Genomic DNA, 15964 nt, shown 5'->3' on the forward strand with positions numbered 1-15964 from the left:
CATTTATTACATTGGTCTGTTGGTGGTGATGCAGTCTTGTAGTTGTTGTATGTCTGAGAAAGTATTTTATCTTGTTTTTGACATGTATTTTTCTTGGGTATAGAATTCTGAGTCAATTATATTTTTCTCAGCATTTAAGATGTGGTGCCATTGTCCTCTGGCTAACATTGTTTCATATGCCTTATCTGCTGTCATCCCCATTTTTTGTTCTACTGTGTCTGTTTTTCCTTCTGGTTACATTTCTTTGGTTGATTGTCTTAAACCATGAATTATGATGTGCCTTTGTATAGTTTTCATATTTCTTGTCCTTGAGTTAATTGAGCTTCTGTGTTAATGGGTTTAAAGCTTTCATCCTATCTGGAAAATTTTCAGCCAGTAATTATGAAGTTCTTTGCTCTATTCTCCTGTCTTTCACTTCCTGTGGGATTCCGTTTACATATATTTTAGCACTCTTAAAATTACTTCAAATCTCTGTTATGCACAATTAATTTTTCCCACAGTCTTTCCATTTCTATTTTCCATGTCTCTATGTAACATACTAAATATTCTTCAGCGTCATGAATATAAGGATTATTGATGTAGCAAGCATTTTAATGTCCTTCCCTGCTAATTATGTAATATATATTTTACTTGTGTTTTTACTAATTGATTTTTCCCTCATTATGGATATTTTCTTGCTTCCTTACACATCTGGATTTTTTTCTTTTTAAATTTATTTATTTATCTTTATCAGAGGATAATTACTTTACAATATTTAGATGAAAGTAGGACAAATACTTTCACAATTTATATGGAAATTTTAAATTGGATTGTGGATGTGGTCACTTTACCTTTAGATGCTGGATATTTTAAAATTTTTATAAATTATTCCTTTCACTGTTTGCAAACAGTGTTAATTTCTTGGAAATAATTGCATTTTTTGAAGGCATGCTGTTCAGTTTTTTAAGCTGAGATGAAACCAGCCTTTAGACCAGGTTTACGATTTCCCACTAGCAAGGCAATATTGTCTTCAGGGCCTTATTGATCTCACGGGAATTATGAGTAATTTCCACGCTGGTGGGTGGGGACATAATTAGACTTGGTGCAATTTGAGACTCAAGGATTGTTCCCTATAATTCTGACCAGTACTGTCAACTCTCTGCTTAAAACTGGAGGGGTGCCACCTGTACCTTCCCACAGTTCTCTGTATGTAGCTCTTTCCTGTGAACTCTAACTTGTCAGGGTCCAGCCCTGGCTGATCCAGGGAATTCGAAGGGGAGACGGCTTCAGTGAACTGGATACAATAGCTTTAATTAAATATTAATTAGAGATATAAAGAGTAATAGAATGAGGATAGCTCAGCAGGAAAATTCAGTGGAGAAAAGAGGCTGAGTAGCTTGGTTTACGTGGAAAACCAATAAAACTTCAAACCAAGTAGTTTGCACCACTTACGTAGGCCACAGGCGTCCTTCCATTCTCCCTTGGGAGAGGAGACACTGAGGCCTCCCCAGTCGGATCTTAGAAGCCCCGGCAAAATTAGTAAGCTTGGCGGGCCTCTGCAGTCCAGATGGAGACTCAGCCAGAGGTTGAGAGAAAGAATGACACGGGTAGGCCAAGCTTCAGTGAGCAAGGCCCGTAGCTTTATTTTCAACAGGGGCTTTTATACCATAAGTTGCACATAGAGGATAATAGGGGGTGAGAAATCATGCAAAGTCAGCAGTCTTTGATTCTTATCGAAACCAGGGTTTCTTTTCTGCAAACTTATCATATACAAATGGTTTAGGTGATTTACATCATCTTCTGGCCAGAAGGTCTATTAACATTTTATGACTCTGACAAAGGTTTGTCAACTGTAAGACTTATTTTCTCTAAGAGTAATGATTTTAAACTTTGGCGCCATCCTCCGAAGGTGTTAGATAAAGTTGCATTCCTATAGGGCAGAGGTGCAGTGGGTTTACAACAAAGGAAAGAATTTATTACTTAAAGGATCTAAAGTTGATAGCACCAAGGTCACTACTTATTTTTTCTACATGTCAACTATATTTATTAATACACATTCAAGGATACAATACAGGGGATGTGGAAACTTGGCAGCAAGCATTGGCTCATCAATGAAATCTTCTACTAGTTTTATTCTGACAGTTTCTAACTCTCCGAGAGGCTCTAAGCTATTTCAATATCTTAAGCATCCCATGCCTCTTCCAGCTGGGAGACTGTAAACAATCGTATGCATAGCTGTAGAAGTCCGGGTAAACTTGTCAGGCAAGTTAGAGAGCCATCTGAGGGGTTTGGATTTAAACATTCCTATTATGTCCAGGAACTTTATTAACTGGAGCTGTAAGTTAACTCCTTTTCAGAGAGAGCAAGATGGTGGTGGGGGACTGCTCCCGTAAAGTCAGAGGTGAGAACACAAAGCAGTAAAGTAGGCAGACTCTGGTTTTGGGGGTAGATGCTCGAGAATATTCAGGGGGACTCCTGAGGCTTGATCCCGCCTTTGCATATGCCGAGCCTCCTTCCTCATGACCTTTGTCACGGGCGGAGTTCCTCACGCTGGCTCCTGGCACTAACTATATAGAGTCACAAATCTCTCTTCTTGGGGAGACTGTTTGTCTCTGCCTAGATATCCCTTCCATGTATGTGTTGGAAACTAATTCTAGAGTTGAGGCAATTGTAGAACTCACCTTTCTTGCTCCCCCCCTCAGGAATCCATTCTCTGCTGTCAGATGTTTGATGTAAAACAATGCTCTTTCATTAGTCTTTTATACTTTGGAGTTGTTTGAGACAGGAGGATAAATGTGTCCTTTGCTCCTCTATGTCTACCAAAATGGAGGTCCCCCTGCAATCAGAACTCACTGAATGCCTTGTGAATGCTAGGCACTGACTTCTGTGCATAGGTGCAAACTTGACTGGGGAAAAGTGTTGGGGCCTTAGGGAGCCCCAGTCTTGCTGGAGAAACATGCCAATTACAAATAGTATTTGCTATGTGGTGTGTTCAGTTCAGTTCAGTCTCTCAGTCATGTCTGACTCTTCGCAACCCCATGGACTGCAGCACGCCAGGGCTGGCTGTTCTTCACCAACTCCTGGAGTTTGGGCAAACTCATGTCCATCGAGTTGGTGATGCCATCCAACCATCTCATCCTCTGTCATCCTTTTCTCCTCCTACCTTCAATCTTTCCCAGTAACAGGGTCTTTTCTAACGAGTCAGTTCTTCACGTCAGGTGGCCAAAATATTGGAGGTTCAATTTCAGCATCGGTCCTTCCAATGAACAGTCAGGATTGATTTCCTTCAGGATTGACTGGTTTGATTTCCTTGCACTCGAATGGACTCTCAAGAGTCTTGTCCAACACCACAGTTCAAAGCCATTAATTCTTCATCATTCATCATTCTTTATGGTCCAACTCTCACATCCATACATGACAACTGGAAAAATCATAGCTTTGATTATATTGAAATTTTCAGCAAAGTAATGTCTCTGTTTTTTTTTTTTAATGTATAGATTTGTCATAGCTTTTCTTCAAATGAGCCAGCATCTTTTAATTTCATGGCTGAAGTCATTATCTGCAGTGATTTTGGAGCCCCCCAAAATAAAGTCTCTCACTGTTTCCATTGTTTCCCCATCTATTTGCCATGAGTTGATGGGACCAAATGCCATGATCTTCAGTGGAGTTTAAGCCAGATGTGTCGCTCTCCTCTTTCACTTTCATGAAGAGGCTCTTTATTTCCTGTTCAGTTTATGCCATGAGGGTAGTGTCTTCAGCACTGAGGTTATTGATATTACACACAGCAATCTTGATTCCAGCTTGTGCTTCATCCAGCTGAGCATTTGGCATGATGTACTCTGCATATAATTTAAATAAGTGAGGTGACAGTATACAGCCTTTACCTACTCCTTTTCTGTCTGTTGTTCCATGTTCAGGTCTAACTGTTCCTTCTTGACCTGCATACAGATTTCTCAGAAGGCAGGTAAGATGGTCTGTTATTCCCATCTCTGTAAGTTTTATACAGTTTGTTGTGATCCACACAGTCAAAGGCTTTTCCATGGTCAATAAAGCAGAAGTAGGTGTTTTTCTAGAATTCTCTTGCTTTTTCTATCATCTAACAAATATTGGCAGTTTGATCTCTGGTACCACTGCCTTTTGTAACTCCAGCTTGAACATACGGAATTTCATAGTTCATGTACTGTTGAAGACTTGCTTGGGAAGATTACTTTGGTAGCATGTGTGATGAGTGCAACTGTGTGGTAGTCGAACATCCTTTGAAATCACCTTTCTTGGGAATTGCAATGAAAACGACCTGTCCTGTCCTGTGGCCACTGCTGAGTTTTCCAAATTTGCTGGCATATTGAGTGCAGCACTTTAACAGCATCATCTTTTAGAATCTTATATAGCCCTACTGCAATGCCATCACCTCCACTAGCTTTGCTCATAGTGATGCATCTGAAGGCCCATTTGACTTCGCATTTCAGGATGTCTAACTCTAGGTGAGTGATCACACCATCGTGGTTATCTGGGTCATTAATATCGTTTTTGTGCAGTTCTTCTATGTATTCTTTCAACCTATTCTTAATATATTCTGCTTCTGTTAGGTCCATACCATTTCTCTCTTTTATTGTGCCCATCTTTGCCTGAAACATGCCCTCCCTATCTATAATTGCCTCGAAGAGATCTCTGGTCTTTACCATTCTTATGTTTTCCTCTATTTCTTTGCAATGATAATTTAGGAAGGCTTTTTTTTTTAAAAATTTTAATGTATTCTTGCTATTCTTTGGAACTCTGCATTCAGATGGGTATGTCTTTCTTTTCTCCTTTGCTTTTTGCTTCTCTTCTTTTCTAAGTTATTTGTAAGTCCTCCTCAGACAACCATTTTGCCTTTTGCATTTCTTTTTCTTGGGGATCGTCTTGATGTGGTATGTAGGGATCAAAAAACAAAGATCATGGAATTCAGTTCCATCACTGCATGGGAAATACCTGGAGAAACAATGAAAACAGTGACAGACTTTATTTCCCTGGGCTCCAAAATTACTGCAGATAGTGACTACAGTGAAAAAAAGACTGTAGCTCCTTGGAAGAAAAGCTATGAAAAACCTGACAGCATACTAAAAAGCAGAGACATTACTTTACCAGCAAAGGTCTGTAGAGTCAAAGCTATGGTTTTACCAGAAGTCGTGAGTGGATGTGAGAGTTGGACCATAAAGAAAGCTGAGCAGCAAAGAATTGATGCTTTTGAACTGTGGTGTTGGACAAGACTCTTGAGAGTCCCTTGGACTGTAAGGATATCCAACAAGTCCATCCTAAAGGAAACCAGTCCTGAATATTCATTGGAAGGACCAATGCTGAAGCTGAACCTCCAATACTTTGGCCACCTGATGGGAAGAACTGACTCATTAGAAAAGACCCTGATGAAGGGAAAGATTAAAGGCAGGAGGGAAAGGGGAAGACAGAAAATGAAATTGTTGGGTGGCATCATCAACTTGATGAACATAAGTTTGCGCAAGCTCCCGGAGTTGGTGATGAACAGGGAAACGTGGCGTGCTGCACCCCATGATACAGCAAAGAATTGGACATGACTGACAGACTGAACTGAACTGATGTACAGAGGACATAAGGGTGCAGGAAGAAGCCTCGGGATCCAGTCAATCCTGTGGCCCTGGTGGGAGTGCTGAAAGATTTAGGTGGAAGGGGAGGCTTCCCATCCTCTGGTGCAGTTCCTTGAATCCAAGTCAAGGAACACACGATTTTGAATGTATTAACAAACATTGTTTTCTTAAAAAAAAAAAAAAAAACAAAACTAAAAACTAAAAACTGTTTTCTGCAGGAGTGAGAACTTTGACTGAGTTTGTTCTCTAGATTTCACTGAGGGATGTGGAAGGAATATGGAGTGGGCTGAGTCTGCAAAAATTAGGTGACCAGCTGCTGGACGACTAGGCTTATGGTAGACATTCTACACTAGATGGAAAACAAATCCAGAGAAAAAGTGTCCCTTCTGGAGTGTACATGTCAATGTATCACATTGTTTCAGAAGATCACTTAAATCGTGTTTTGGGGCAAGCAAGAAATGCATGATGGGTGGTTTGCTTTTGTCAATTCCTGTGGGTAGTTAGATGACTAAATGTCTGGTTACTTAATTGCATGGTCAGAATTATGCTTGGGAAAGAAAACAAGATGAGGCCCACACGTATTTCACCATTAAACAGCAAACACAGGAAGGCTTCTAAGGCAACTGTAGGTAATTTAAACATGAGGGGCCAAATGGGGACAGATTCATTTAACAGGCTGAGATTGGACTGTACAGGTTCCCATAGTTGTTGCTATGACAAGTAGCCATCACAGCTACTTCTTGCTGTGCTGGAGATGTGGGAAACTGACAAGAGACCAAAAGCCTTTATGACTTTCCTTGCAGTGTGATTTCAGGGGAGAAGTAGTTGATAAGGAAAGGCTAACTGGTAAGGCTGAGGAAGTGAGTAATCTGAGCCAGTAATCAGTAGCTCTTTTGGGAGCCCAGAAAACAGAAGCATCAGCTCAGTCAGAGTTCTGTGTCATGGTTCAGAAATAGATGTCATTTGGCTTGAATCAATATTTAGCCTTGGGGATGGCAGCCATAATCTCTCAACAAAAGATTTCCTTCTCCCCAGGTGGGAGATTAATTCATATTTTTTCCAGACTCAGGAACCCAGAAAGCCCTCTCAAGGCCACTTGCTCTTTGTGAGTGTAAGTGAGTGTTTGCTCAGAGCAGCCTTACTGATTCCTGAACCACTCCAAGCATTTACACTGCCCGTGCCAGGCCAATCCTGTCATTTCCTCCATCAAAGACTGAGAAATACTTCCTCAGAAAGACGTCACCCAGGATCCAGGTCTCTGTAGATGTCCTCACTGTGTTCTCTTTAAAGGTGGTATAGAGGTGGCCTCTAGAATCCTGGGGGAGTCAGAGACACACACCAGTCAGCCTGAGCTCTTATGTGGGACTCCCACAAATATCCAGACCCAGCACAATTCTTGGTTTTATTTCCCTGTTTTGGTAAGTATGAGGGGATTTTCTCAGGAGCAGGGGATATGAGAGTTCATCCACAACCAAAAAGGGCCAAGACATGTAGTTTCCATGAGGAAGGGTATGGGGGAGGGGAGGACTGGGAGTTGTGGATACAGAGGAGTGATAAACAACTAAGTCCTACTGTAGAGCATAAGGAAATATATTCAATATTCAGTGATAAACCACATGAAAAAGAATAAGAAAAATAATATATAATTTTTATGTTTATAACTGAGTCACTTTGCTGTGCAGCAAAAGTTAACGCAACACTGAAGATTAGCCACACTTCAATAAAATCTTTAGAAAAGAATAAGAGTGTCCATAGTTCTCCTCACTCCCTGTTTCCTTCCTTCTGACTCCTGCTGCTTGTTTTCTCTGCAGAGAATGCCCGTTTGCCTCCTGCGTCCCCATAATCAGTACTTTATTAAAAAGAAAAAAAACCTTTATTTTGTATTGGAGTATAGCTGATTAAAAATATTCTGAGTTTCAGGGGGACAGTAAAGGGAATCACCCATACGTATGCATGAATCCTGGTCCCCAAAATACCCCTCCCATCCAGGCTGCCATATAATTGAGCAGAGTTCCCTGTGCTACACAGTAACTCGTTGCTGGTTATCCATCTTAAATAGAGCAGTGCCCACAGCACATTCTTGAAGACTTAACTTAGGAACTCTGGGAAGCCTCCTTCAGGCTGCACTCACCCTCTTTGGCCACTCCAGGCTTGGTTTGGTAACATACTCTGGTTCCCCATCCCCATCGGTCAGTCCGTAGCCCTCATCACCACTAGTAAGTCCCTCATTTCAGAGCACCTTGGGATGCCATTTGCATAGAATCCAGTGAAGTTTGCCTAGAACCAAGCAACCTTCCATATGGCTCAATGAGTTTGTGATTTTACAATTCCTGAAATTCCCTCCCTTCCTCAAAGCCTTCTTTGAATTCATCAGCCTGTTACGAACTCCCACAGGGAGCTGACATGAAGCCTCCACCCTGTGCCGGGGCTGAGCAGTCACTGTGCACTCTTTATTCACCTTAGTATCCAACATCCCCACAGAGGGGTCGGTACCCCAAATCACAAAGAGGGCACTTGGCCAGAGCAAGGGGAAGATGCAGCCGAGAACCAGGCTGACAATGTAATTTATCATCCAAACCAGGAAAACTGCAAGAGGGAAGGGAGACTGTTAATTCCTATGGTGGGAGATCACACTGAGAGTGTCCCCAGCCATTCTCCTTATCAAATGGCCTATTTCAGGAACTGCTAGAGCTGACTTTCTGTGTTCATCCATTTGAGGATTTAGATTGAACTGAAGCTCTTTGAACACTGAGGACCTGAGTGTTCCCCTCTCCTTGTGACTCCCACCATGCCAGCATGGCGTGGTGTCTCCACATTTATTTCAGGATGATCAGTGTCCCAGACAGCCCTTTACTCTCAAGTGGTTTTTTTTTTTTTTTTTCTTGCAGGCACTGGCCCAGCCACAGGGCTCAGCAGCATCTGCAATGGTGTGACATGGCTTGCAGAGGGCGGCCTTCTCCCAGCAGCAGGCCAAGGGTTATTTGAAGTTCCTATTTGAGAACCACCCCTCAGTCTTCTCCCCTCACCTTGAGGATGTAGGCTTGAGCTGGGACTGGGTAAGTGATACCATTGATGGTGAAGATAATAGAGGGCAGGATATTGATGGCAAAACATGAAATGTACTGCTGTTAGAGAGAGAAGGAGAGAGGTTGGCCCTGGAGATCCTTCTTGTGTGTGGAGCCTGGGAGTGACCCTGGGGCATGATCCTTCACCTTGGAACTCCGTGGCATGGCGCCGATGAGCTTCTGTATGTTATTGAAAAGTCTTCTTGGGCCAAGGATCAGTGATATCCCGGTGTCCACAAGGGCCTTGCAGCCACCAGAACAAGCAATAACTTTTCTTTTCATGGAAATGCTGAGAGACAATGGAAAAAGCGGGCATCAACGTCACTCTGAGTCTCCCCAGAGCTGCCCTCTTCCCGACTGTCTCCTAAACAGCCCTTTGTCTCTTGCCCTCTTTTCCTTTGCTCCTGATACGGCACCTTCCTTGACATCCTTGAATGCAGTACTTGAATACACCAGGCTCTTCTGCACCTTGACACAAGCTGGTCTTCCTTCCTAGAGGAGTCCCCTCCCCTTTGACTAGCAAATTTCTTCTCATCTTCCAGATTCCAGCTTAACTGTCATGGTTTCAGGGAAGTCTTTCCCCTGGTGTTTATCAGTCTATTTTCTTGACAGTCCCTGTAGACCCTTCCTCATGTCTAGCATGTGCCAAAGTCACAATTCACTATGTGTGTGTCCCATTTCCTGTGCAGCTACCTTCTTAGATGTGAGGGCAAGTTTTATTCTCATTGCCTCCCTAAAGTGCCTGGCACACAGCGGATGCACAATGCTTGTCTGTTTAGTGAGTGAATGAAGACCGTGAAAATAATGAATGAGAAACATCCAGAGAGCTGTATCTGGTGGGGAACAAATAACGGGTCAATCACAGAGTGAACATGGAGATGCTCAGGGGCAGCAGATTCTCATAGTAGGGGGAGAGAGAGGCGCCTCTGGGAGAGGGTGTATCCAAGCACTGCTCCTACAACCAGCTCAGACCCTGAGACCCTGGCCAGGAAATACATGACTAGCCCACAGAAACCCCAAAGGACAGGTCACCTTTTGTCTGAGGGTATCACACAGAATCCTATCAGTTATGCCTCTTGTCCTCAGGTCACTCTGGATCCCACCTTCCTGATTCTCTGTTATAGCCCCTGCCCCACTGTGTGCCCAGGTACGTGGGGTGTCTTTTTTATTAGTTGCTTTCATGTCTTAAGACTTCAGCAAATCTCTCTACAGTGCTGAGTAGTTGCTCCCTTAGGAGACCAGTTCTACCCATTTGCTCAGGACTTTCCATATTTTAAAATTCATATTTATCTGTACTGAGAACTTCCTTGGTCCCAAGTAGTCCTGGACAGTTGGTCATCTTATAACTATGTTCAGGCTGGAGAAATTCTCGCTAATCCTCTGTACACCACACTGTAGAGTCCTCTAATCATGCTCCAAGCCTCGCAGGGCAGTGGGTGCAGCCCTCTCCCAGCTGCACAGACCACTCCGGACCCTTTTAGGATCCTGGTCAGAGCCCTGGTCAGAAGGCCTGGGGTAATTATGAACCCATGAGTTGTGTGCAATCTATGTGCTTGTGTGTTTGTTTGTATATGTGTTTGTATGTGTCTCTGTGTGTGCTTGTGTGTCTCTGACTAGCTATGCATGTTTTTATGTGTCTCTGTGTATGTTTATATGTGTCTGCTTGTGTGTTTCCATGTGTCTGTGTGTCTGTCTGTGTCGTTGTGGGTGGTGTATATGTCTGTGTGACTGTGTGTCTGAGAATGCATTTGTGTGTGTCTGCCTGTGTCCATGTACAGTAGCGGGAGCATCACTTGGGTTGACCCTCAGAGGGAGAGGCTTACCTGTCCATGTGTACACTCCAGTCGCCCATTTCAATCAATGGTACCCAGTCGAGCACTCCCTGGTAGTAGGATTTATCCACCCCACCAAACATCACCTCACTACCTTTCACCCTGCATGTGTATAGAGAAGAGGTGGGGGGATCCTTGGAGGACAGTAACAGCAGCACTGTCTGAGAGCTGTGCTGGTCCACCCACCAAGGTCCTAATAAGGTCCCCATGTACAGATGCAGAAATTGAGTCTAGGAGCCATTGAGATCCAGACCAAGGTAGGTTACTGGCTGTGAGTGGCACAGAAGAGGTTAGAAGCTGAGTCACCTGGCTGGGCTCCACCCACTCTATCTTCTGAAGATGCCATGGACCTTTTGCGACCTGAGTGCTCAGATACACTCAGAGGACACGGTGCTGAAGCATAATGGCTTTTTCCTTGTCCAGCTTGTCATTTTTCAGGAAAATCAAAGCCTGGGAGTTCTAAGGGTGTGGGTTCAGGTCACCCAGAGTTGGCTGCACTGGCCTGTGACCTCTACTGGCCTGTGACCTCTACTGTTCAAAGGGCCCCACACTCAGAAGGGACCCCACCTCTGCTCTCCCTGTCTTGAAATGCCTAATATTTCTTGAACAAGGGGTCCCACATGTTTTTTTTTGTGTCCCACACTTTAATTTTCACTGGCTTCTGAAAATTGGGTAGCTGGCCCTGGGGTCCCAGTGAAATGCTAAAGATATCCACCATCCTTCTCCTTCCTTCTTTATTAAGTTCATCAGCAAATCCTACTGCCTTTTCCTCCAACATGTTTCTTGTTGCCTTCCATTAGCCTTCCTCCTCACTCATCCCCCTATACCAAGTTACTGGTCTTGAGACCTGGAGCAGGGTTGTGTTCCAATAAAACGTTATTTATAAATGCCTGTGGTGAAACCAGGTATGGCCCTTGGGCTATATTTATCCTGGGTTAGATTCTCTCTCAGGATACTTCTTTATCAAGTGTTCTATACTTTTCGTGCAACTGAAAGCATCTTACAGCTAATATGGAGAAAGGGATTGTCCATCTCAGACTTACTTGCTCAAGTAGAAGGCAAAAACAGGCTCAGAAATGGCACCTTGATTCTTCAGGTTGTTAAAGATGGGGATGGCTCCAGAGAAGGATAGTCTGGGGTAGTTCAAGCCCAAGATGCCATCAAAAGGTATACCCTCAAACCCGTATTCTGCCACGCTTAGAGCGAACGGCTGGTCAGTACTTACAAGGTCCCCAATCTGTGGGAAATAGGGGTGTTCTCACTACAGATATGTGAAAAGGGGCTAGGACTGGGCTGGGGTGCATTGCCATAAAATCCTCAGAAAAGAATTGAGGCTGGGCTGTGTCTTTGATGGACTTCAGAAGGTTAGACCAAGCTGGGAGAGAATTTGGTTTCCATTTGAGAGAGGCTATGAATTTTAAAACATCTGCCCCTCTGAAAAACACCACCTGAGTGAGTCATATTGGCCTTGTGGCTTCTGTACAGGTGGGGCAACCAAGAGTCAGGCCAGGACCCATTGGTGCCCCCTTGTGGAGAAAATGAGTCGAGAGCAAGGTAGCCTTCTCTTTGGCATCACTATGACCTAATGACAGGAATGTACTGCATTCTCTGAAAGGTACTGTGAATTCTGCATCTGTCCAGGAAGACAGAAGCTGAAAACTCAGTCTTGCTTGCAAGGATCTATGAAAATACTGCCTTGGAAATTCCCTTTTGGGGATATGTGTGTATTTGTGTGAGTGTGTATGAGAGAGAAAGAGAGAGAGGGAACTACTCAAGTACTTTAGGGAGGCAGGCCATAGGTTTTATTAGACTCTCAAAGACCCTCTAGAGTGAGAACTCATTTATCAGGCCCCCTGACATATCTGGCCTCCAGTTTCCAACTCTGGATACCTGAAGCCCTTGACTGCCCACAGGGTCCCTTGATCAGTTTTGTCCTGTCCCTAAACACCCCACAGCAACTTCAGTCTTGAAAAGCCAGCCCAGTTCCACCATTTACCACATGTGTGACCCCAGCAAGGCTCTTGCTGTCTGTACCTCAGTTTCCTCATATGTCTCATGAGCCAACCAGACCACCTGATGTGTGGGGTTGTTGCAGGATTAAACCAATTATTACCTGAAAGTGCTTGGCACAGTCTGTGAATATAAAAGTAGGTGCTTTTCCCCCCCTCTTTTCGCTTCCAGCAAATTGAACCTTGAACTGCTCATGGTCAGAGGAGCTGCAAGTCCACACCTCAAGTCACTCTCTGGGTTAGCTAATCTGTTTGCTCATGTGTTACCACGGGCACTGCCTCCCCAGGGACAGGATCCTGTGGGTAAGATGGCCAGTATCTATGGGAGTTAGGCTAGGAAGGGTCCTGCAGATGGTCCTGCATCTGTTTTGCAAGCAGGGGTCACTCCATAGCCAGTCCTGACTCAGCTTCTGTTTACACGTTACCTGAACAGTGTCATAAGCAAGAAATCCCTTCATGTTCCCAGATCCATAGGTAATGCTGAAGGTCTTCTGGGTAGGCCAGAAGGTGGAAGATTCAAGATGTCTGAATCTAACGTGTGTAGCTGCAGACACAAGAGATGAGTGTCATCAGGTGCCAAGGGTGGAAAACAGGGCGGCAGGGCAAGTGAAAGATGGTCCAGGTACGGGGTGTCTGTACTCACAACAGGTTGGGCTGGTGCAAAAGACGGAGGTCACCCACAAGTCAGATGAGCCTGTGTCAAAGACAAACTGGAATTCCTGAGGGGGTGTTCCAATGGTGATGTTACCCATGTAGAGCATGTACAGGGAGAAGGAGGGAGTGGATTAGTGCAGAACTGGCTACCCTCTATTCCCACACTGCTGCCTCCCTCTGGGTGTCAAATATCTCTTGAGATCACTTTCTAACTACTGTGAAGCTCACAGCCTTTGATCACAGAGGTGCTTGCATTTGATATTTTTTTTCCTGTGCTGCATTGTATGCAGGATATTGATTCTATGACCAGGCGTTGAAGTGGTACTTCCTCCATTGGAAGCCCAGAGGCATAACCACTGGACCTCCAGGAAGCTGGACACCCAGGGAAGTCCTGGTCCCTTCATTTGAAAAGCTCTGTAGTTTCTTCAAACCCAGCTTTAGGACCCCCTTCTCCAGGAGATCCTTCTTGATTAACCCCAGCCACTCCCTGCAAACTCAGACCACATCCAATCAACATCACGCAGGTGACTCTTTCATTTGACATGTATTTACTTTTTGCCTATCTCTCAGGCTGGCATGGACATTCTTGAAGGCAAAATAAGCCCCTTTTCTAATCTAAGAACAGTAACCAGTGTTAGATTCTTATGGCCTTACACAGAATACGGGTTCAATAACTTTTTCCTGCTGTGGTTCTTGCATCTGTGGAAACTGAATTCCTCTGCCTGGGGATTCACAATTGCTTTGCAGTTGGTTCTACCTTTTGATCAGAGATGGTTCATTCTTCATCTGTAACTGAGTGACTCCCTTAGTTCAGAAGGAACTGCTGCTGCGGCTAAGTTGCTTCAGTCGTGTCCGAATCTGTGCTACCCCGTAGACAGTAGCCCACCAGGCTCCCCCGTCCTTGGGATTCTCCAGTTAAGAACACTGTAGTAGGTCGTCATTGCCTTCTCCTCAGAAGGAACAATCTCCATCAAACTAATGACACATCTTTGACACAGAAATGGAAGTTTACCTGCCACCTGGTAATTTCTGGGCCCAGTCACCAAGACCAAGAGTTGAGGATGATAGTGCCTTCTCCTCTGGGTTGGGCGTCTTTTGCCCAGGGTTTCTGCCTCCTGCAGGAGCCCCAGACCCAACATCCCATGTGGCATCTCCAGATGAGCCGCAGTGCTAGGCTAGAGCACCAGGGGGCGCTGTGGAGCATCATCCTCCCAAAACACATCCATGATGTTCCTCAGGGGGGTGAATAGTTCTATTTGAGCCACGAGAAGAAATCTGGGACACTCTGTAAGCATGTTCCTTCAGGAAATTGCTCAGCATGTTTTTTTCACTGAGGGTTTTTCTCATGGTCTTCACTTTTGTTAGAGGTATTCTTTCATTGAGCATTTGACAAAGAAAACAAAGAAGCTACAACTAGCTGTCAGTGTTAAGATATAACTGTCACTGCAATGGCACTGTGTATTTTCTAATCATTTTTATGAGTCATCTTATTATCAGAATTTTATGCATATACCATGGCAAAGACATAGGTTTGCATAAAGATTTTGTTCTGTAATGTTGGGTAAGCCATATGACCATATGGGGTCTCAGTCTTCCCTCAGTAAAATGGTGGCATGTAATGATTCAAACCCTCCAAATAGGATATCTTGGGGATAAGTGAAGTGATGGATATAAGGTGTCTGATAAATAGGAAGTCTCAACAACGACAGCCACTAGCACTGCTGTTGCCATACCACTGTATCCTTCTCATAGAAGCTCAGGGAAGGAAGTAGAAGGGGGATTCCTGTTCTCTTTTACCAGGGAGAAATTGGAAATGCAAGAGGCCTGTGAATTGGCTGTGGTCACACTGCTTGTCAGATATAAAACAGTGTATAAGTAGCTCTCCCAATCTTTCCCAAGTTGAAAAAAAAGATAGCTGAAAAAAGAATCCATGAGATAGGGAACAAGTTAAGGAAATGTAGAGGCTCGAGAAGGAATGATGAGTCAAATGAAAAATTAAAGGAAAACAATACAGAGAGAAGTACACTCAGAGACTTCCAAAGAGATGGAGAGATAAATGAGTGATACAGAGATGCAGACATAGACATATACACACTGAAGTAGAGAGGGAACAAAGAACATGCTAAATAAAAGGTAGAAAAGTGCTTTCCACAGGACCACACCTACATCTGCACTGACTGTGCACTGAACACTTGCAAGGACTTCCAATTTCAATAGGTCATGACTTGACTGGACACCAAAAGTTGTGCAACTATATAAATCTACACCAAGACCCTGGGACCCACAGTTCCTATAGCAAGGTACTTATCTATAAGTAAGGGTTGAACTTTAAGATTGTGAGGGAAATATTCCATTCCCTTCTAGGCCTGATGAATAGAATAATCAGATGAAAAGAAAAATCACAGAAATGAATATGATGTGGCTTACAGTCTCCATACTTACATGACTATACACTCTGAGAAGGCCACCAGGCCGAGGAGCACAAGCCACTTCATGCTTCTTTCCTGGATCCAAGTACTTAGGGAAGTTCAGGTTCTTAGCATGTAGTGGTGACCTGGAGCCCCTAGTTATATATGCTCTGACATGCCCTAGTTTAGCCCTTTAGGCCACTAATAGGTCTGAAAAAAAAACACAAAGGTCTCAATAAAATCTTTACCTCCATCAGTGTCCTTGGCGAGTGGACTTTGAAGCTTCTCAGAATATGGAGAACTGAACTGTAATTTCTTCCTTGAAGCTTAGCTGGAAAATCAAACTGATCTGCATGGACGTGTACAAAGATGGAAAACCTTGCCTACTTGGAGAAAAAAAAAAAAAACTGCTAAGAACAT

The 15964-nt window shown here is 43.9% G+C and overlaps 1 protein-coding gene across 1 annotated transcript; it reads right to left on the bottom strand.

Annotated features, from left to right (window-relative positions):
• Positions 1–6495: 6495 nt before the first annotated feature.
• LOC504812 (pregnancy-associated glycoprotein 1) lies at positions 6496–15631 on the bottom strand. The gene is made up of 10 exons (XM_059883081.1): positions 15579–15631; positions 14360–14508; positions 13126–13245; positions 12908–13026; positions 11517–11710; positions 11189–11202; positions 10465–10567; positions 8789–8930; positions 8603–8701; positions 6496–6892 (listed from the first exon to the last, which is right to left on the bottom strand). Exons 1-10 carry the CDS (start codon positions 15629–15631, stop codon positions 6743–6745), a joined length of 1143 nt encoding a protein of 380 aa, XP_059739064.1. The 3' UTR covers positions 6496–6742.
• Positions 15632–15964: the final 333 nt, after the last annotated feature.

The sequence above is a fragment of the Bos taurus genome, chromosome 29, assembly GCF_002263795.3.
Source record: "Bos taurus isolate L1 Dominette 01449 registration number 42190680 breed Hereford chromosome 29, ARS-UCD2.0, whole genome shotgun sequence".
Taxonomy (NCBI): Eukaryota; Metazoa; Chordata; class Mammalia; order Artiodactyla; family Bovidae; genus Bos; species Bos taurus.

What these genes read in the sequence shown, in the direction of transcription:
- LOC504812 (XM_059883081.1), bottom strand. Translation starts at nt 15,631, where the DNA reads ATGAAGTGGCTTGTGCTCCTCGGCCTGGTGGCCTTCTCAGAGTGTATA. An exon ending in TTCTCAGAGTGTATAGTCAT is followed by an intron (nt 14,509 to 15,578) that starts GTAAGTATGGAG and finishes GCTCAATGAAAG; the next exon opens with AATACCTCTAACAAAAGTGA. An exon ending in CCCCCCTGAGGAACATCATG is followed by an intron (nt 13,246 to 14,359) that starts GATGTGTTTTGG and finishes CCTTCTCCCTGT; the next exon opens with ACATGCTCTACATGGGTAAC.